The sequence below is a fragment of the Gobio gobio genome, assembly GCF_949357685.1.
Source record: "Gobio gobio genome assembly, chromosome: 13".
In the NCBI taxonomy this organism is placed as follows: Eukaryota; Metazoa; Chordata; class Actinopteri; order Cypriniformes; family Gobionidae; genus Gobio; species Gobio gobio.
In genome coordinates this window covers 23,596,862-23,619,060 of record NC_137106.1, presented here as the reverse complement: position 1 = coordinate 23,619,060, position 22,199 = coordinate 23,596,862, and the positions used below count along the sequence as shown (strand labels likewise).

The following is a 22,199-nucleotide window of genomic DNA, read 5'->3' as shown; positions in this document are numbered from 1 at the left end:
TTTTTAAGTGGGAGAACTTGCACAATTGGTGGCTGACTAAATACTTTTTTGCCCCACTGTATTTACATAGCCTTGGAGGTTGTAGGTGGTATTCACATTATAGAGAGCATTTGATTGGACAAAAAGTGTTGTTGCGCAGGATTTCATCATCAATATTTTTGGCCTGATTACCCAACACACATTTAAAATGTGTATATACTGTATAGCAGTGAATTTGTCAGTACACTGATGTAAGTGTATTTTCACATGAACAACTTTCAACCATATAGGTTGGAATCACAGAGGACGTTACAAAACAGTCAACAAGTACTGAAAGTAGCAAGTATTTATTCAAGGTAAAATTATTTACATTGTAACCAAAGACAACATCCTGGAAAACGGTACAAATTGTTTGTCCTTTAATATATATATATTTATATAATATTTATATATTTCTTGTAATTGTACTTTTACCTTTATCTAAAATAATGCAATAAAGGGGGGTAAAAAAAAAATCAGGTTTGGTGATTTGGAAATATTCTAGCAGTCTAACATCAGTTATGTACAGAAATATTTACAGTTAAAATAAAAAATAAAAAAAAACTTCAGATCTGTCAAATTAACTTAACGTAAAACTTGCTTCAGTTTTACAAAATAGAACAAGCTTTACTCCATATGGCTCTGCTTCAGTAAAGATCTGAAAGAATAGAGGACACTTTTGCTTAGTTCAGTTTGAAAAAGGATGCACTTTTTTTCTGTTTATCTAAGACCTTTCAGCAGATTCCATCCATTCTGCAGACACACACAGGATGAAATAAAAAAAGAGAAACATTTTCCTGATAACATCAAAAAGGTAAAGAAAAACAATTAAAAGCTATAAAACAATAAAGCTTAATTGTTCTATTATATTAAAATCAGAGTATAATTAAATTAAACAGGGGATGAATCATTAATGAACCCACTTAAACATAACAATTTTCAAGTGCTGTCTTTGTTTCCAACTTTAAACTGGGGCTCACATAACAGACTACAAAACTAATTAAAACTTAAATGTTTAAAAAAAAAAAAATTGTTTAATCATGGGTAATGTCAGGTGATGACTCTTTACACAGAGAAAAACTAAAACTACAGAAGTCAGTGGATGATCAAAGCCATGAAAAAGAAACCAGAAACCTCTACAATCCTCCACATATCCAGGTAAAATCATTAAAACCTCCTACTTACTGTTATCACAGTGTGGTTTTAAAAGAAATCAATCATAATAGCTTGGTTTTAGTATACGGTGTGTGAAGGAAACAATGGCATTGTGGCAAAATAGACGTGATTTGTTTAAAGGTAGGGTAGGCGATTTTTTTATTTGAACACTTTTTGCTATACTGGTTGAAATTCTTTTCACATCCTGATAGCAATCAATAATAGAAGTGGTCTAAATATTACAACGTACATATATATTTTCTGTGGAAGTCTCAGAACCAAAAAAAGTTTGCCATAATGTCCTACCTGCCTGTCAACATGCATTTCCACACCTCCACACGTCATCAGCGCGTTTCATGAGGCTATGCAGCATTGTAGACAGACAGCCACAAAGCACCACAAACAAACCCCCGCCTTTTACAACAAGCGTATGCTGCGTTCACGCCATGTTGTAACCGCGATTATGAGATGGCAACTCGTGACGTTCTACCCGGAGCTGTTCGCGTCCTCGGACTTATGCGTTTCTCTAGCAACACTATCAACGGCAAAATTAATCTGCAGTGGTCAGGTGGTACAGGAGAGACGCGGTCTCTCTTCTTGTGACGCTTTGCAGACTCTGCTGTGTGCATTCATGTGTTTTGAAGGAAGCGTGGCTTTAGAGACGCTCTGAAGGGAGGGTGCTTATGCTTTCAAAGCTTGCTTTCTATTGCTAGCCTCTCCGAAATTGCCTGTCCTACCTTTAAGCATGACAGGAAAATTCAACTTGATTTGATGACTGCATGCTTGTTTTCATGTTTGCAAGTGTTTGTCTTTGGTTCATCAGGCGTCTTAGGCTTTCTTCAGACTGGCAACACATTTTTTCCTTTTCCTTTTTTTGCAGATCAGATTACATTTTTAGCAGTCAAAAACCTGATCCACACCACATCCATGTGGCACGCGTCTGTAAGATCGGATTTGTCATTTGGGACAAGACATGTACCATTCAAAAGTTTGGGGTTTGTAAGAAATTAATACTTTCATTTTTCAAGGATGCATTAAACTGATCAAAAAAAGGACCGTAAAGACATTTATTATTTTATAAATGTTCAATGCTGATCAAAGAATCCTGAAGAAAAAAAAAAAAAAAAAAAAAATGTTAAGTAGCGCAACTGTTCAACATTGATAATAATAAGAAATGTTTCTTGGAGCACCAAATCAGTAGCCTGACGCTGTCATACTCAATTCTAGTCAGATACTGATACTGCTCCATTGGGCTGTGATTATGGGGCGTGTTTCAACCAAACCAGGAAAGACCTCAATTGGATAGACCTACAACCAATCAGAGCAACAGAGCGACGCATAACGTTAGTTGTCAAATGTCAACAACACACAGTGTTGCCAAGTCTGCGGTTTTCGCGCGGGCTGTTTTTCCATGTCCGTGGGTTGAAGCGATTATGTACTATTCCCAGGAATGCGAATTTTAGCTGGCAACCCTGCCAAAGAAACACATATTTTACCCCCCAAATGCCATTTTTTCCAGAGAACTTATTTTTTTACAAATATTTTCACAATAAATAACAGTTTTACTGTATTTTTGATCAAACAAATGCAGCCTTGGTGAGCATAAGAGATGTTTAAATGGTAGTGTTTGTAACCAGCTTAGGGTGCAGTATTTTCGCGAAAGCTTAAAGCTATTACTATGGATTATGCAAGATGTCCTGAGAAGAGGCAACGTTTCCCGTTTCTACAACTATCATTTACTGTATGAAAAAGTCTTTCGGGATTGTTCTGATGCTTACATCATTACTGATGTAAATACAGCGGATACTGACAGCACTGTTTGCACATGATCTTTGTTCAGACAATCAGTCCTAAAACTGTAAACAATGCCTCAGACCTCAGTGTTTGAAATATCAATAAGTTACTAGGTTTAGTGTAAATCTTTACACTACAAACAGGGACTACTAGCTTAAAATAATTCGTTTCAAAACACAGCTTAGTTTTTGTTTAACATGGGGATCAGTGCTTCAAAAACCAAATATTATGCAAACACACAGCTGAGCGAGTGTGTGAGAGAGCGAAAGACAGCATTTGAAAAACACACAATGTAAAAACAAGCAAAAAGAAAGAGGGGGGGGGGGGGGCGACAACAAAAAGTCTCTGCAGTGAGTCACTCAGGCGACGTGACCGTTGCGACGCTTAACCACCTTTACCACCGGAACTGCTGCCTCTTGTCCTGAAGGGCCTAAGGCACGTTGCCAGGTCCAGATTATCCCACGGAAGAGGGGGAACTGTGACACCTCTGCTAACAATGCTCCAAATAATCAATCACCCGTGAGATAGATTTCTGTCCTGTGGTTCCAACAGAACACTGATGATAGGAAAGAAAAGAGAGGAGTGTCATTAAATGTCATTGGCCAGGTATCAGAGCACAGCCACACATTTTGTATCATCAACGGCCTCCTACACCTGGCACCATAACACATTAAAAGCCAGGTGCAAATACAGACAAGACACACTGTGATTGGTCCACTGAAACCTTATTTGGACGCCTTTTCATTATGCCCATATTTACAACAGAATTTGCACTACAATTAAATTAAAAGAGTAAAACTGGGTTGTACATTTGTCATGCTGTCATTTTCATAGGTCAGTAAAATATTGTAACACTTGCCATTTTGAATGGTGAAAACTGTTTGATATTGTTGCACTTACCGTCAGGTTCATGAAATTAAGGAATTTCTTCAGCATTTCAGTCATGATAGAGAAATCTCCCTTAGGAAGATTTTCCCGTACGGTTTTCACATTCATCTAAGAAAGAGACAGAAAAGATATTTAAAGAACATTTGTGACCCTGGACCACAAAACCAGTTATAAGTCACATGGGTATATTTGTGGCAATAGCCAACAATACATTGTATGGGTGTTTTTATGACAAAAATCATTAAGATATTAAGTAAAGATCATGTTCCATGAAGATATTTTGTAAATTTCCTATTTGCCAGATTTAGAGTGTCCTACCTATAATAATTTGGCTGGACAACTAAAAATCATTTCCACACTCTAGCGAGTTTCTCAGTTCCACACTCTAGCGAATTAAAGTCTTTTGCCTTTGTAGGGCAGAATAGGACAAATAAATACAACAAAGATACAGATAAAAACAGTGCTTTAAGTTTAAGTATTGTTCCCCGTTGTTGTTGTTTGATTAACATGAATGACACGAGCGGGTATATGCTACAGTGGGGAGAACAAGTATTTGATACACTGCCGATTTTGCAGGTTTGCCAACTTACAAAGCATGTAGAAGTCTGTAATTTTTATCATAGGTACTCTTCAACTGCGAGAGACAGACATTGAATGATTTTTAAGTAATGAATTTGCATTTTATTGCATGACAAGTATTTGATACATCAGAAAAGCAGAACTTAATATTTGCTACAAAAACATTTGTTTGCAATTACAGAGATCAAACGTTTCCTGTAGTTCTTGACCAGGTCTGCACACACTGCAGCAGGGATTTTGGCCCACTCTTCCATACAGACTTTCTCCAGATCCTTCAGGTTCCGGCACTGTCGCTGGGCAATACGGACTTTCAGCACCCTCCAAAGATTTTCTATTGGGTTCAGGTCTGGAGACTGGTTGGTAGGTGATCAAAAACTTATATCATGCAATAAAATGACAAATTAATTATTTAAAAATCATACAATGTGATTTTCTGGATTTTTGTCGGCAGTGTATCAAATACTTGTTCTCACCACTGTATATTAGATTGCTTACACTTTAAGACCTACACTCTAAAAAAAAAAAGGTTCTATATTGCACCAAAAATGGTTCTTGGCTCGTAATCATAGGGGAACCTTTTTTAGTGCTATATAGCACCAATTTTGGTGCTTCAGTGGTTCTTCAGAGGTTCTTCACCGGTTCTTTGACTAAGGTGCTATATAGCACCTCTGAAGAACCGCTGAAGAACCACTGAAGCACCAAAATTGGTGCTATATAGCACTAAAAAAGGTTCCCCTATGATTACGAGCCTTTTTTTTTTTAGAGTGTACAGCAATGAGCAGATTCAACACTGACACACGTCTCCCAATCTTGTTCACTCAAGACATAACCACCAATATGGACATAGGCATAATGATGTGTGTATTTGATCGTTCAAGGGCAATAAGCCTAAATGGAATAATCAGTATCTGACATCAATCCATGTGTCGGTACGGAATTGAGTTTCTGGTTTACATCGCTTTTACTAACTCTTTTTTTAGTGCTATCATACTTTTTATTTGGTCGTTCATCCACCTTGCGTCATAGCTTTGCCCGGCCCTTGGTGCTTATGCGAGACGGCAGGTGAAAAATTTAATGATTCGCCTTCGCTCCCACAATCACGGAACTGGAAGAACTGGAGAACTATTAGCTGAAGAATAAAATCAGTTTTATGTGTCTGTGGTAGGCTACAATCAGAAAGAGATTGGCTGTAAGACATTTCCATTTTCAACGCTAAATATAGGCCAGTCCACGGACAACAAACAGGCATTAGGACGAACGTAAGGACGGCGCTTGAGACGCACAAGTCAGCAATATTTCTGATGATTTATTGGTGTGAAGTTTTGTGCACAATGACAAACAGGAGTGCAACATTCTCGAAAAACAATACGCAGAGTTGACTGCCATAACATCAATGAAAAACATTACAGCAGGCTTCAACATGGCTGTGTTTACGATTAGAAATGTCAAACAAATTTCGCCTACGTAGGCGGTTGTAGCCCATGAAAAGGTTGAAAATAAAACGTAAAATTCACTGAAGGACTAGCCTACATTGAACGTCAAGTTTGTGTAGGAATTTGAGTGAATTTTAGTGAATTTTCTTTTTAGCTTTTGCAACGCCTACTGCACTTTCGGGATTCTTTATTTTCTTTTTCTGCTTGTTTGGGAGTTGTTACATCTATCTCTTTTATTTGTTTAATTCGTTTAAAATTAATAGTGTACGTATTTGGTTAAAATCGATTCCCTATTTTCGTTTTCTTTTTTTTTTTATTTTTTTTTTATTTTTTATTGTAAACAAGAATGAAGTTACAAACAAACTACAACAATACAATAGACACGAGTACTAGACATAATATTAGAATATTATCTTGACATGAAATAACATTAACAACAGGTATAGAGGCTGAGTGTTATTGCATACAGGTTGACTATAGATATGAAATGACAGAAATTAAATGACGAGAATAAAATAAGTGACAGGAGTGAAGAAACAGAAGGGGGGGCGGGATTGTGGGGGGTTGGGAGTTGAGTACGGATGGTGGATCTGGCAATGTAGAAGTCGTGGCCTTGCGGGGTTGGGGGGGGGGGGGGGTTTAATGAGTATTTGGGAATGTCTGTGTGTTAGTGTGTGTGTGTGTGTGTGTGTGTGTGTGTGTGTGTGTGTGTGTGTGTGTGTGTGTGTGTGTGTGTGAGTGTGTATATAAGGAGTAATGCTGGCTTATTGTTGGGCCGGGGTGATGGAAGCTGGATCACATAGGATGGTTACAGAGGAGGAGGAAAAAAAAAAAAAAAAAAAAACCTAGTTATTTTCATTACATAGGATAAAAATAAGTGGAATAAAAAAATAAATAAATAAATAAAAAAAATAATTGATTGACTGACTGATTAAGCAGACTGCCTGGGCACCCATACATAGCTATTTTCGTTTTCGAAACTTGTGTTGGTTGGTCCGATTGATTGTGCAATCGATTTTCGAACGTAAAGTGACAGCCCTAATTAGAGGTAGCGTTACATGGACATAGGAAAATTAAGACTAAGGGATGGGAATTTTTCTAAAATATTGTTAAAAAAGTAAATAACGACTTATATAGTGATAACCCAATTTCAAAACACAGCTTCATGAAGCTTCGGAGTGTATCAAATCAACGAGTCAAATCATGATTTGGATCGCGTGTCAAACCGCCAAACTGCTGAAATCACATGACTTTGGCGCTGCGAACCACTGAATCGACTCGGTGATTCGATACACTCCGAAGCTTCATGCAGCAGTGTTTTGAAATCGGTTATCACTATACAAGTCGTTATTTCTTTTTTTTTTGTCGCACCAAAAATATTATCGTCGCTTTATAATATTAATATTGAACCACTGTACTCACATGAACTGATTTAAATATGTTTTTAGTACATTCCTGGATCTTGAGAGTGTAAATTGCTTTGCTCCCTATGGAGGCCTCACTGAGCCTTCAGATTTCAACAAAAATATCTTCATTTGTGTTCCGAAGATGAACGGCGGTCTTATGGGTGTGGAACGGCATGAGGGTGAGTAATAAATGGCATTATTTTCATTTTTGGGTGAACTAACCCTTTAATACGTTTGTTGATACTTTAGTACTTTCAAGATTCTTTGATGAATATACAACCTACATTATCAGTGGTATGATCATCCGTGAGTAGTCCCAGGGTTTAATTTGATTATAGTACAAATAAATCTCTATCGGCAAAGCTTCTGGTGAGTCTTTATAGTGGCAGAACATAGACCATGAAGATAAAAAGAACACTCCAAGCTACGAAAAAAGTAATTGAAAAGCAAAAGGCAGGTGATGAATACAAGAAGATTTCGAAAATCACTGAACATCCCTGGGAGTACTGTTAGATCAGGTAAGAGATGGAAAGAGTATTGACACAGCTGTAAATCCACCCATGACAACCCTGAGGGAGCTACAAGCTTCAGTGAAAGAAATGCGAGGGACTGCAGAACTGTTACCCAGGTGCTTCACCACTGCTCAGCTTGAGCAGTGGTAAAGAGAAACACACTGTTCAAAGATGTCATATGACATCTCGGCTAGAGCGTTCCAGAAAGCATGTGCGAGACCCTGAATCCAGCTGGAGATGGTTTTGTAGACTGATGAGATCAAAACCAAGTTTTTGGCCATCAGACAAAACAATGTTGTGTGCAAGCTACACACTGAGCATCATCAGAAACACACCATCACCACTGCGGATCATGGTGGTGATGGCATCATGCTGTAGAGAGGCTTTTCTGCATCAGACCGATGAAGGCTCAAGGCCCTGGCATACTTCATTTTCCGCGTTCTGCTCCGTCTCACGCACAGTTGAGCGCGCCTTTTCAAAGCATACTTCTTTGGCCGTTAGTGTGGAAAGACACGTTTGGCGCTATCTAGTGGACTGGGTTCATACAGATTTTTACGGGTGGATACAGGTGAATAATCAAGGGTTCAGAGAATAATTAGATACAAATTATATGCAAAACAGCTGAGAAGTAGCGCAGAGAGAGAGAGAGAGAGAGAGAGAGTGTGTGTGTGTGTGTGTGTGTAGGTAAGACAGTTAATACTAAATTCTAGGAGGTATGAATCTCACTTGTCTCATGATTCAATAACGATTCAGAGGGTAACGATTTGATAAAACGATTCTCGGTGCATTAGAATGCATCATTTCCTCTAATTCTTTATATTAATACTAATTACTATATTACTAAAATCACAATATACACTACCAGTCAAAAGCTTGGAATCATTAAGATTTTTTTATGTTTTTAAAGAAGTCTTTTCTGCTCAACAAGGCTGCATTTGTTATTAAAAATACAAAAAAAGTAATATTTGAATATATTTTAAAATGTCATGTATTCCTGTGATACAAAGCTGAATTTTGAGCATTATTACTCCAGTCTACAGTGTCACATGATCCTTCAGAAATCATTCTAATATGCTGATTTGATGCTCAAGCAATGATGCTGAAAATTCAGCTTTGAATCACAGAAATAAAATTGCATTTTAAATTATTTTCAAATAGGAAAAAAGTTATTTTAAATTGTAAAAATACTTCACAATAATCCTGTTTTGCTGTATTTTTGATCAAATAAATGCAGCCTTGGTGAGCAGAAATCAAAATCTTAATGATTCTAAACTTTTGACTGGTAGTGTAGTTATTTTTTGTTGTTTTATCTTTATTAAAAATGAGAAAAAAAGATGCAAACAGTAGAACAAATACAATATTTAAAAAAATTAACTATGCTTTTTTTCATTTTATATCTAGCAGAAGCATTTAAGTAAGAAATAATACAGAAATTGAATGATCAAATCTAAAAATAATCACTGCATAGTCTTTAGTATATTAATTACAAATAAACTGATTATTATTAAGGCTACAAACACTATTCAGTCGTGAGTGAGTGAGTGAGTGAGTGAGTGAGTGAGTCAGTCAGTGCGAGTAACGCATTGGATCTTTTACGTGGCATATTGTTTTTAACAACAAGTACATCCCACACTTTTTTTTTCTCATTCCTGCATGCATGGTCTTTTCGTAAAAACTGAAACATCCGACGCAAGTGCTTTGCTTCCGAAGGACAAGTGCAACCTTTTCTTTTAATAGACTAAGAGTGGCCAATTCTAGGAATCATTTAAAGAATTACAGTTCCCCTATTATGGCATTTGAAAGGTTCCTATTGTTGTCCAACAACAGGTTTACATGCATGCAAGGTCAAAAAACACTTTCATTGTCTTATAATATGCATTTAAGACTCCCAAAGGATTTGCTCAACAATTTTTTCCATCGCGAAAATTAAAGTATACTTTGGGCTTTTAAGAGGGTCAGATAAATGAAGCAAAAAAGAGGAAAATTCTGAAGGAAAACTTGCAAGACACCAGCAACCTGGTAGAAGATTTGTTTCCCAGCAACACAATGAACCCAAGCATAAAGTCAAAGCTAGTGGAATGGCTTAATAACAACAACAACAACAACAACAACAACATTAATACCCTGAAGCAGCCAAGTCAGAGTCCAGATTTTCAATTGAGAATTTGTGAATGGACCTGAAAAAGTGTGTTTTCTACTCACAATATCCATGCAACCTGACCGAGCTGGAGCAGATTTACAATGAAAAGGGAGAAAATTTGCAGTGGCCAATTGTGCAAAACTGTCAGAGATCTACAAAATACTTGAATACTTATGCAAATGATTATTTTGTGTTGAATAACTGCAATAAAATTACCGATTTGTAGAAATGTGGTTTATTTAAAATTGTTTAATAATTTATCAAAATTATATTATTTTCGTTTAAAACTAACCAACTGCTCTCTAGAGCCCATAAAGAGTGACAGGAAGTGATGCTCACCGGACTCCCCTGACATAGACACCCAAGCAGAAGAGCTGTGTATGATGCCACAATGCTGTCCTCCATGTGTTTCCCAGCATGCTGTAGGGCTGAAAAAAAGGAAATGAACATAAAAGCTTGCCCTTTATTAAACAACTGGTTCTCAACTGGCTTGGCCATGGGACCCACATTTTCACATGGTCACTAAGCTGCAACCCACGTTTTTAGGAATTTGAACCAAGCAAGTTAATTTTTTTAAATGGTTGGTTAATTTTTCTAAGACGACAGACTTTTTATCTAATAATCTACCTTTATCTAAAGATCTATCTCATCTACCTTTACTTTTTAGCTAAGAAAATAATGTTAGAATAATGACTCTCTTATCTGACAGCAGATACTGAATCAGTACAAAGTAGTTCACCCAAAAATTTAAAAAGTGGATATTTTTCTTACAAAAACCCATCGATTCACTTCAGAACGCCTTTATTAACCCCCCGGAGCCGTGTGGATTACTTTTATAATAGATGGATGCACTTTTTGGGCTGCCATTCACTGCCATTATATAAAGCTTGGAAGAGCCAGGATTTTTTTTTATATAACTCAGATTGAATTCGTCTGAAAGAAGAATATCATATACACCTAGGATGGCTTGAGGGTGAGTAAATCATGGGGTAATTTTAATTTTTGGGTGAACTAACCCTTTAAAGGTGCAGTGTGTAATATTTATGAGGATCTATTGACAGAAATGCAATATAATATACATAACTATGTTTTCAGTGGTGTATAAAGACCTTACATAATGAACCGTTATGTTTTTATTACTTAGAATGAGACATTTCAATCTACATACACCTTACAGTGAAGTCACCATTTTGCGCCCTCATGTTTCTACAGTAGCCCTAAACGGACAAACTGCTCTACAGAGCGCTAGCTACTCTCTGCTGTCTCAGATGACGACATCTTTGTCCTGTGTAGGCCACTGTAGCTTCTCTATATGCTTTGAAAGGGAGGGGTGAGCGGTTTACTTAACGCTTTACTTAACGCTTTACTTAACTGCATCTGACAGAAGTAAACAGCTTTCAAGCACGTCTTTCAAAATAAATCTTGCATCAAAAAACATTTAGATAGAATAAGGTTGTGTTTTTTGTGTGTGACCCACCAGTTGAAAACACCGTATTATAACACACAGCAAACGCAAATTACAAAATAATAGGAAAAAACTATTGTTTATGGAGACCTCATGAATAATTTCATAAAACAATTTAAATGTCAGTTAAGGTGCAGCTAAAGAATAACAACTGAACTGACGCATGCGCAGAGGTTTTGCTCTATCCTCTGCGTATGCGTCAGTTCAGTTGTTATTCTTTCGCTGTCTACAAGAAGCTAGTTATTTTACTTAATAACACTTTAAATGTGGATATTTTTCTCATACAAAAGCATCAATTCACTTCAGAAGGCATTTATTAACCCCCCGGAGCCGCGTGGATTACTTTTATGACGGACAGATGCACTTTTATGGACTTCAAAAAAAAGACACACGACCATTTCTGTCATTATAAAGCTTGTAAGAGCCGGGACATTTTTCAATATAACTCAGATTGTGTTTGTCTGAGAAGAATGTCATATACACCTTGGATGAGTTGAGGGTGGGTAAATCATGGGCTAATTTTCATTTTTGGGTGAACCAACCCTTTAAAAAAAAAACTGATTTCGCCTGTAAAATTTGCTAAGCAACTGTAAATGTGACCGCACCAAGTTAAATCCAAACACGTCATGACAAGTGTTTGTTTTATATCATCAATAAACCAGTGAATAATTGTTACCTTTATTGAGGTCGAGCTCCTCTTCCTCCTCCTCTTTCTTGTCATTTTCATTTGTGTCGTTGGTTTCTGAGGCGACCCACTGGATCTCTCCGGATGTTTCCTGCCACTCTCCACTCTGGTCTGCCTGAGATTTGGGCGCCTCGCTTATGAGATCATCAGTCTGTGCCTCAGCTAGCACAGCTGCTTGCTCCCGTTCAAGGAAGAACTGCCCACACAGAAACACTTGCATTAAGTGGCTAATATCTATCAGATTTAAGGAAAAACACTTGAAGGGCCACATGAAACAATCTCTCAGGTCAAACATGCTACAGTCACCTGAACCAGAGCAGCCAGGGCGTTTGACGACTTTAATGTCGTAGGTCCCTTCTCGCCCTCCGTTTTATCATCCTCAGTCTTACTCTCCTTCTCTCCTTCTGTCTTCACGTCGTTCTCCGTCTTCACGCGTACCTCTGCCACCATCAGGTAGCTCAAGTCAAGTTCCATCTCCTCCAGACAGTGTCTGTTTCTGGCACTGTACTCCACCAGATTTATCAGCAGACCCAGACCCTGCGCACAGATAAAACACCTGAGCACTTCGGTACTAAGCAAACACTACACTAAATAATACCTATAAATAACGAAACTCTGACAGTTGGCTTAAGTGAACATAAATGATGATATATGAACATACATGTCAACTGAACAAAAAATAAATGAATAGTAATTTTTTTCAATCTTAACTTCATACTGTTGTTAGACATTTAGACATGCTGTTTTGCATTTTTGTTATACTGTTTTGTGCTGTTTTATTAGATTTTTCAGTTTATGTACAAAAGTTTTGGGACGCCTGCCTTTACATGCAAATGTATGTATTAAATGACATCCCATTCTTAATCCGTAGGGTTTAATATGGAGTTGGCCCAACCTTTGCAGCTATAACAGCTTCAACTCTTCTGGGAAGGCTTTCCACAAGGTTTAGGAGTGTGTTGATGGGAATTTTTGACCATTCTTGAGTTCAAAACATAATTGAATTCACTGAGCACCTGAGAGCAACCCACACAAATGTTTGTAGAAGCAGTCTGCATGCCTAAGTGCTTGATTTTATACACTTGTGGCCATGGAAGTGATTGGAACGCTTGAATTCAATGATTTGGAGGGGTGTCCCAATACTTTTGGCAATATAGTGTATATTAGGACTGGGAAAATAATGTGTTAATTTCTGTGATTAATATTTGCTGTTTTAACACATTAAAATAACTAAGGCAGCATCTATTGTCACGTGACGCGAGAGCGGCCGACTAAGGATGGCCCGCATGTATCGAGCCATTAACAAATTTAACAAATACTTAATATTGATTAAAGACAGTATTGTATATGTATTTTATATATTTGTACTGCTTCCACATTAATTAGGAGATTCAATATATTTAGGATTACAAAAAGATGTAATTATGAAAATATATTTATGACCACAAATTTTTAATTGTCAGGCGTGATTAATTGTGACTAATTACAAAATGTTTTAAAAACATCTAACAGCCTAAACAACTTCTTTTTTTAGAAAAATCAAAGTGCCATCTCACCAGGACACGGATGTCGAATCTCTGCTCCTGAGGCAAATAACGCGGGACCTTAAGGACACAGTCCAGGGCCGTCAGTAAGAGGGCATCCTGCTCACCTGTTTTAGTGCTGCCCCATTCTGAGGGGTCACAGAGAGAGAGAGAGAGATTGTGAGGGTTCTCTTACATTCTTTTTATTACATTTATACAATTTCAGTTTATGTTGCTTCCTTCTGCATGTAGTATGTGGTCAGCAAGGTATAAATTCTTTCTGTTACACGTCTAACGGCGTCTCACCGTTATCATGTGTGAGGTTGAGCAGAACTCCGATAACGGCTCTCATACAATCCTCCACGGCCTTGCCCACGTTGCTATGACTACTCTGCGGGAGGGCGGAGCTTGATGAAGGGACCTCTCGGCTGTAACGCTGTATCATATGCTCACAATGCTGCAGGGCCCTACACGCACACAAAGCACAACCACAGAGTGACAAATGACAAACGTCCTGTCACACAAAGCAACACTGGGACTACACTTTCCATATGATCACACACCTTGCTGAGGACACTATGAGCTGGGACTCCTTGTAGGCGATTAGATAAGCCTGATTCTCAGGGTTGTGGACTGTAACCTGGAATGAGAAATATGTTTTAAATAAATTACACACAGAAATAGCATGCATTTTCCTCAAGGGCTGTCAAATATAACGTGAACTTGCAGAAAACCTTTTAAAGCTGTTAATTAGCTTATTTCTGCATTTATTAACTTTTACATCGTTTAATCCTGTTTGGTGTGATTTTTAAAATCTGATCAGATCCACAGTGCATCTCACCAACACCAGAAGACTGTAGACTGTAAAATTATAGCAATAAAGTCTATGCTATAATTTTATTACTGCAGGTTATTTAACTATTGCAGGTCTTTTTTTTTTTTTTTTTTTACGGAAATCAATTAAGCATATTTTATTATTAATCTGGTATCCACTCACACTCTCCAGAACTCGTAAGCAGCGCTCCGCTCCCCAGAGTGATGCCACCAGACTCTCTTTGTCTTCTTCTTTACTCAAGTTCTCCACACACTCTTTTACTGAAGGCAAGAAAAACATATTTCTAGGCATTTCCTTCAACAAACATACAAATCAAATACAGATACTCAAGTAGGGTACCTTTATCTACGATGTGGTCCAGTCCCCCAAGTAAACGCAGCTCCTCCTTAAACCAGTCTCCGGCTCGCTTTGACGTCAGAGACAGTAGCGTTTCCATCGCTAAGTGACCTGTCTGAGATGCAGAAAGAAACAGTTAGGGAAAATGCATTCAAGCTGAATGCATACAAAGTAAAAAGGCCAAAAAAGGTGTTGGGTATTTTTCTTTAAAATAAAAGACTTTTCCAAAAGTTTCATTTTTAAAACCGAAGCAGCACTTATGAAATAAATAGAAACTTCTTTCTGAAAGGCCTGACAGTTCTGTAATAAAAATAAAAAAAAATGACACGCATACAATAAAAGCATTTTACACACAAAATGTGTTCTTTTACACTTTTGGTTCATCAAAGAATCAAAGAACTGTTTCTTCCACAAAAATATTTAAAAATCTATTCAACAGTTCTTTTAAACTGTAATAATATTTAAAGGGGGATAGTTAACCCCCTGGAGCCGTGTGGCTTACTTTTATAATGGATGGATGGATGCACTTTTTTTGGGCTGCCATTCACTGCCGTTATAAAGCTTGGAAGAGCCAGGACATTTTTTAAAGGTCCCATGGCGTGGATTTTTTTATTATTATTTTATAATGTTTCCTGAGATGTACTTATATTGTAAGTATGATTTTTACAATCACAAAATGTCATAATTTAGAAATGATAGGCATTTTTTCTATCTTGATATTAGCCCTCTGGCTTGAATGCTCTGTTTCAAGGGGCTTGTCTTGTGAGACTTCAGTGTAAACGGCCACTGTTGTGATTGGCTGACATCTTTGCATTTGAAATGAGATTTAGATTATGTGGCGGAGGGGGCGTGGTTTAGCGAGGTCTGCATGCAAGCACTGCCAGAGAGAGATGGACTGCATTGGACCAGAGAGACGGAGAGCTGGAGAAAGATTGCTGAGAAAGTTATATTGTATTGAGTTGTTGAGAGCGCGAGCTTATTTTGTTTGTATCTTAGAGTTCTGAATAAACATGAGTCCCAGTCACACCGACCCGGTCTTCATCCTCGTTATTCTACGAATTTTGTAACATGTGGAACCCCCCTCAAATACTTTTACTACGTTTTTTTTAACCATTACAGCTGTCGAGATGAATGAATGGTGAAAGTGTTGATTATAGCATTATTTTTAGATCTTTTCCCATCACATGAAAGGCAGCAGTGATGAGCATTGAGTACACAGGCAGTCTGTTGATCGTGTGAATGCAGTGATCTCGTCATGCAGCACGTTTTCTCTCACAAAATGCTTTCACCACAACTAACAGCAAACACAACATCGATATGAATACAGTAAGAGCTTCGTTGTGCAGCATAACAGCATCATTCATTATAACGGCAGTTTGGACAAGTGTGCACTGCAGATATACTCGCGACGTGTGATTGACAGCTTCGAACATTATAAAGAGAGAGTTCTTTGATCGCTCTCTGTAGTTTAACACACTTTAAATAACATTTGTTTCATGCTACTAACAGAAACGATGCAAAGTTGATTGTTTAGTCACTGGCTTGATTCACTGATGCATAAACAGTATTAAACGATTTAGAAATAAAGTCTGTGCAAACTTGAATGATTAGCTACACATCAGAAATCACTGATCACAGATCAGGCATTAATGAACACTGTTACTCACTGTTTGTGACGGTGCTGTCAAATCCATATGGTAAAAGTCTGTTTGTAAAGCCTGTGCTGACATTGCGACTAAAATAAACTGAATCCATTTTCTCCAAATTCTCTGGGCGGGCAAAGCAGAGGAAGGGGAGGTAACCGTTCCCCGTATGACGACATACAGGGGAGATTCCAGATCGTTCCAGATTCATTTTCTCAAAGGCAGAGCAGGACAGCCAGAACTCGGTTTACACCTATCGAAATTTCTAGCCACTTGGGGACCATATACAGGCTAGGGGAACACATATTAAAGTTAAAAAACCTCAAAAAAAGAAAATGTCATGCCATGGGACCTTTAATATAACTCAGATTGTATTCGTCTGAAAGAAGAATGTCATATTTGTCACACCTAGGATGGTTTGAGGGTGAGTAAATCATGAGCTAATTTTCATTTTTGGGTGAACTATCCCTTTAACAATATTACTGTCTTCACTGTATTTTTCTTCAAATAAATGCAGCCCCGGTGAGCATAAGAGACTTCTTTCAAAAACTTTTTTTTTTAATTATAGACCTTTAGATTACAGACCCCAAAATTTAAAAAAGAATGCATGTAAAATATGCAATGTTTATAAAGGAAAAGCCCAAGTACCAAAGACTGCATTTGAGTTCCTATGCTTTCTTCACTGTTCAGATTACAAACAAACAAAAAAAACACAAACTGATTTTTGCCTGTATGAACAAAAAGCGAAGTTGACTGGAAGTACAAATCCACAGTGTTTTTTCTGGTTTGGTTCTGACATGTAAGGTGCGAAAAACAGGAGTCACTCACTGTGATGTTCTCCAGGTCCAGATGCTTGTTGTGGACTGTTTCGCAGAGTTTGCGGATCTTCTCTTTAACTCGGCTCATCTCTTTAGCTGTTAACTGGTCCGCTACAGAATCGTCCTGCTCTAGTTCAAGCAGCCTAATCATCAGCTCCAGACAGGAACGGTCCAGATCCATATTCAGCCGGTCTCGGCTCAGTATGTACATCAGAGATGCTGTGCAGAGAGCCATATTCTACCAGATCCAGAGGAACAGGGATAGAGAGAATGAAAAAGCTATGCTGTGAGTACGCCAGAATACAGATGGCTTCGAAAGCTCGAAATGAACTAAAAGCTACACTACTCTAAAAAAATGTGCATTATAAAAAACATCCCTTAACTGTAAGGCATGGCCTCTTGTGACTTATTACTTGATTATAAACATCTGTCTTGACTCATTAAGTGGATTTAGTTTATTTTTTTGATGAACATCCTTTAATAAACAAATAAATTCAAGTCAAGCGGAAAGAGTCAAGGCAAACATTCATGCACCATCTGTGTAAACTGAACTAACGAGATTTACAGAGTAACGGCTCAGCGTCTGTTTGCATTTCTCCCTTGTCTGCCGGCAGAAATGATTACATCTCCAATTAATGTATACTAATGAAGTAAACAAACTGTTGTTCCACACAGCACTGTAGCTGTGTTCATAATGATAGAGCTGTGATTGATGTTTGGTTATACAGATTAGTTAGTTTGTTGGTAGATTAAAGACAGTTTGCGTGATTGGATTGGTTTGATGTTTAGGTGATTGGTTTGTTGGTTAGGTCCTAGATGAGAAACTCACCGGGTGCTGTTGGGCATCACTGAGCATTTTAAAGACTTGGGCCACCTTCCCTCTGGCCCTCAGGTGCATGCGGAAACTTGGCATGGCACAGCGTGTGGCCAGACTGATTATACTGCAGTCAAAAAAAAAACAACAGAAAAAGATTAGTGGTTGTGTGTTATACACATGCGTCTTTGTGTGTAAAAATGTACTTCTTATATATGTGGGGGTCAGTGATGAGCGGGTTGATCCAAAATGAGCAGGTGCCTGCGGTCACCCGCGGTTACGAGCCATCCAAAAATATTTTTAATGATATTTGGGTCGCGGTCAGTCGGGTCGTCAATAAATCCTTATTTACCTTTTGAATGTTGAGCGTTATTAACTTTTGAATAAATGCTGACGCGGGACAAAACGCCCGATTTCCCAACACGTTGAACGGAGCGCTCCCACACACGCTCCTAAGGGCTTTCACACTTTTCCAAAAGTGGGCCTTCTCTCAGTTGACCTGCTGATGAATTCTTCAAGCAGGGTCGAAACATAAACATCGCATTCATCAATAATATGCATCTAGACAGCTGAAATGGAAAATGATGGGCCGCCTCAAGAATTGCCTGCTCTTTCTGTTCTTTAAGACTGGGTGCACCCAAAATCTTCTTTTCGGTCTTTTAAAGAAAAATGGATGCTGGATGAGGAAGTGTCCATGTTTTCTTTGCTGTCGCCGCAAAACATCACTGAAACGTCACAGACATCGTAAATTTGCATTGCGGCTGATGTGAAAGGGCCTTGCGTCAACCAAAGCCTAAATAAATTAAATCCGTTGTAAACCTAAAATAACTTAATTTGTGTTTTGAAGATGAACGAAAGTCTTACGTGGTTTGGAACGACACAAGGGTGAGTAATTGATTACTTTTGATTTTTGGGTGAACTAACCCTTTAACAGCAAATCACAGCTGCGGCACACATAAACGAGGTTGTGAAACGCAAATGACCCAAAATACTCCTTTCAGCGTTTGTCTCACCTAAGGCAGCGTGTGTTGAGGGGTTGTATGCTCTTCAGGCCCGCCTCCAGATACTCAAAGTCATCAGTGAACTCCTGATTCTCCCCAAACTCCACCACATCATTAAAGTGCTTCACATGTTGGACCACCGTGTACAACTACACACACACACACACACACACACACACACACAAACACACACACACAGGACAAGAAAGAAACATTCAAATATAAGCACAGCCTTTGTTCAAGTCAGTGTTGTTATTGTTAACTAAAAAAAAAAAAAAAAAAAATTTTTTAAATAAATGTTAATAGAAATAAAGCTGAAATAAAATTAGATGGGAAATCTTGAATGAAAATTAGAAATGCTGCTTTTGAAAACAAAAAACATAAAAATATGAATAAATTCTATAATAGTATATTAGAGCTACATGATGAATTGTTAAAATATTGTCTTGATTCAAACACCCATGCAATCCTAAATGTCTATTAAAACTTTGAAAAGTACAATCACAGGAACATTTAAATCTGCTGTGGCTGAGCCAGACGGAGCAGTTGTCATAGATATGAAAACTTCACAAACAGTCTTTTCTACCACACAATATCTTATAATAATTCATATCACAGAATTGCTGGGATAAAAGTGTATAGTTCGGTAGCGTTCAAAATAGAGTATATATAACCTTTTAAATTTGAAACTTGTATCAATTACATTGTTACACCAGTAGGTGACTGCCATTAAAGCATTTATTCAAGACATTCCTTCAAAAATGTGGATTCATCCAGTAATGAAACAAACCGATTTAAAAAAATAATTATTACAAACTAATAACATCCTTTTTTAAAATAGACTGGTTTAGCTGTCTATTCAGAACAGTGAGAGAATTGTGATCTCTATTCTAAACAAAAAAATAGTGTTTCTAAATGTATTCAAAATCGTGCAGCTCTATAGCATATAAATAATACTAAAACACTGGTTTAAGTAGACACATTTCAGAAAGAATCATTTAGTGAAAGTGACATGTGAAGGCCTCAGAATTTCTCCTCTGCATTTAACCCATCCAAGTTAGTGCACACAGGTGGCTTTTCCACCAAGGCAGTGCTGGTTCTGGTTCGGAGCCAGAGCCTAGTTTCAAATCGGTTCTTTGTCTTTCCACACCCAAAGCACCAGCTCTGAACCAGGAAAAGTGGTTCTTAAGTAGCACCAAAACATTGCTGGTCTAGAAGTAAGAACCGGTTGCGTCAGGGGCTGGGGGCAGGGTTACTGTGACCAACAAGACGAACACAAACAAACTTGTGACCGCCATTTCTGAAATAGCAGCTAATCGAGCTAATAGCTGCTCGATTGTAATCACCGTCTATACAACTTACGGCGAGCTGCACGAATGTGTTGGATGTGTTTTGATGCCGATGTAGGATCGTAAAGCCATGTGCATCAATAGTAACGCAAAGTTCGCCATTGTTGATGGAAGGCTTATTAGAGATGCATCGGCGCTGTGCAGACCAATCGCTGTATGACATCAAAGTACAACGAGAGCATACGACTCCTTTTGAATCGCTCATGTGGTATTTCGATTTCATGCGCGGATCGGTCTGCGCAGCGCTGATACATCTCGATACGAACAAGCCTGGTGTGTTTGTGTTTCCCGCTGCCTCTCTAGCGTTGCTAAAAGAGAGATGAGACGTATACAGTGACACAAGACCTGGCTATGTGGTGGCTCTCTAGCCAGTGGAAAGGCAAACCGGTTCTTAGAAGGCTTGTCAGTTTAACCAACTCCGAACTGGCACTAGCACAGGCTCTGAACTAGCACCGGGTTCATTCTGGTGGAAAAGGGGTAACACATACACATACACACTGCAAACGATGAACACACACACCCGGAGCAGTGGGAAGCCTTTTTTGCTGTGGCAGTTAGGTGCCTTGATTAAGGACACCTCAGTCATTTCCTGTCGGCATTGAGAATCAAACCTGCAACCTTTGGCTTACCAGTCTGACTCTAACCATTAGGCCAAGACTGCCCCATTATTTACATTATTTCCCAGAGTACAGTGCTCACCTCTTTGTGCTCTTTCCTGCATTTTAGTGCAGTGACAATGTCTTGGTATGGCTCAGTGGGAATAGTGACAGACTTAGTGACTTTAGGAGGAGGGGGCGGCGCTTTAAACACTCCATCATCTTTATGGGAATTTGTGTCTTTGCTGCTGCTGCTGCTGCTGCTGCTGGACACACTGGCCTTCTGTAAAAATAAATAAATAAAACCAACCAAATTATGGTGCACAAATACAGAGGAAATTTCAGGGTATAAAGTTCAGAGGTCATGAATTGTATACTTTACGTACAGGTGCAGGCACAGTATGCGAGGAAGCAGGATGAGGCACTTCCTCCGGCTCAGGTTGATTCCAGTGACGAGCGTTATAAACGGCTTTAGCAGGAGACTGCATTAAACACACACACATAAAACACAATTAACAATTAAATTAAAGCAGCAGCAGTATTTGATAAAGTTAATCTGTTTCTGTTAAAGCTTTTTTAGCCATACTTTTTTTGGCCCGCTGAATATCTTGCGTCCGATCTCCTTTGACTTGTCGGTTTGCTTTCCATGCCGTTCCTTCTGTGAGCCTGAAGCCTCCGTCTCATCCAGCGACTCCTGAGAATCTGACAATAGGTAGAGAAAAAAAACCCAGCATGAATCCAGAGATTGCTCTACAAATAAGTTATCCAAAATTGCTCTTTAAATTTCCCAACTCGCTCAAATGAAATGATGAAATTGTGCATTTATGACGTGTGTTTGTGAGTACCTGTACTTAGGCTGCTTTGACTCTGTTGACTCTCCTGTGAGTCGTTGATCTGGGGACTGCCCGTCCTGGTTTCCAAAGCTTCCGCCGCTGCCTTCTTATTCTTCCTTCTCTCTTTAGCTGCTGAGTCGTCCTCATCCTCACTGTCGCTCTCACTCAGCTCGTCAAAACCAAAGTATTTGATCTTGTAGCTGGTGCTGCCAGATGCAGTGGCGTCTCCATCTGCGCCCTGAGCCTCAAAGCCGAAAAACTCCAGTTTCGTCTCCTTTTTACTTTTACTCTGAGTGGGTCTGAACCTTAAAAAAAAAAAAAATTTAAATAAAAAAAGATACATAGGAGGAAAAGGAGCAATACAGATGTCAAAACAAAC

At 38.4% G+C, this 22,199-nt stretch overlaps 1 protein-coding gene across 2 annotated transcripts in view; it reads right to left on the bottom strand.

Annotated features, from left to right (window-relative positions):
- Positions 1-2,049: 2,049 nt before the first annotated feature.
- Positions 2,050-22,199, bottom strand: part of wapla (WAPL cohesin release factor a) — a 30,995-nt gene continuing 10,845 nt past the window's right edge. For both annotated transcript variants that reach the window (XM_079832539.1, XM_079832540.1), the window contains exons 4-20: positions 21,833-22,125; positions 21,574-21,689; positions 21,374-21,469; positions 21,091-21,270; positions 19,055-19,191; positions 18,057-18,168; positions 17,238-17,465; positions 14,770-14,881; positions 14,593-14,690; positions 14,159-14,235; positions 13,902-14,062; positions 13,629-13,744; positions 12,382-12,612; positions 12,067-12,271; positions 10,265-10,353; positions 3,868-3,963; positions 2,050-3,523 (exon numbers count right to left, since the gene is read on the bottom strand). In XM_079832539.1, the coding sequence (XP_079688665.1) occupies positions 3,458-3,523; positions 3,868-3,963; positions 10,265-10,353; positions 12,067-12,271; positions 12,382-12,612; positions 13,629-13,744; positions 13,902-14,062; positions 14,159-14,235; positions 14,593-14,690; positions 14,770-14,881; positions 17,238-17,465; positions 18,057-18,168; positions 19,055-19,191; positions 21,091-21,270; positions 21,374-21,469; positions 21,574-21,689; positions 21,833-22,125 (2,413 nt within the window). In that variant the 3' untranslated portion in view covers positions 2,050-3,457. The remainder of the gene's footprint in view (positions 3,524-3,867; positions 3,964-10,264; positions 10,354-12,066; positions 12,272-12,381; positions 12,613-13,628; positions 13,745-13,901; positions 14,063-14,158; positions 14,236-14,592; positions 14,691-14,769; positions 14,882-17,237; positions 17,466-18,056; positions 18,169-19,054; positions 19,192-21,090; positions 21,271-21,373; positions 21,470-21,573; positions 21,690-21,832; positions 22,126-22,199) is intronic.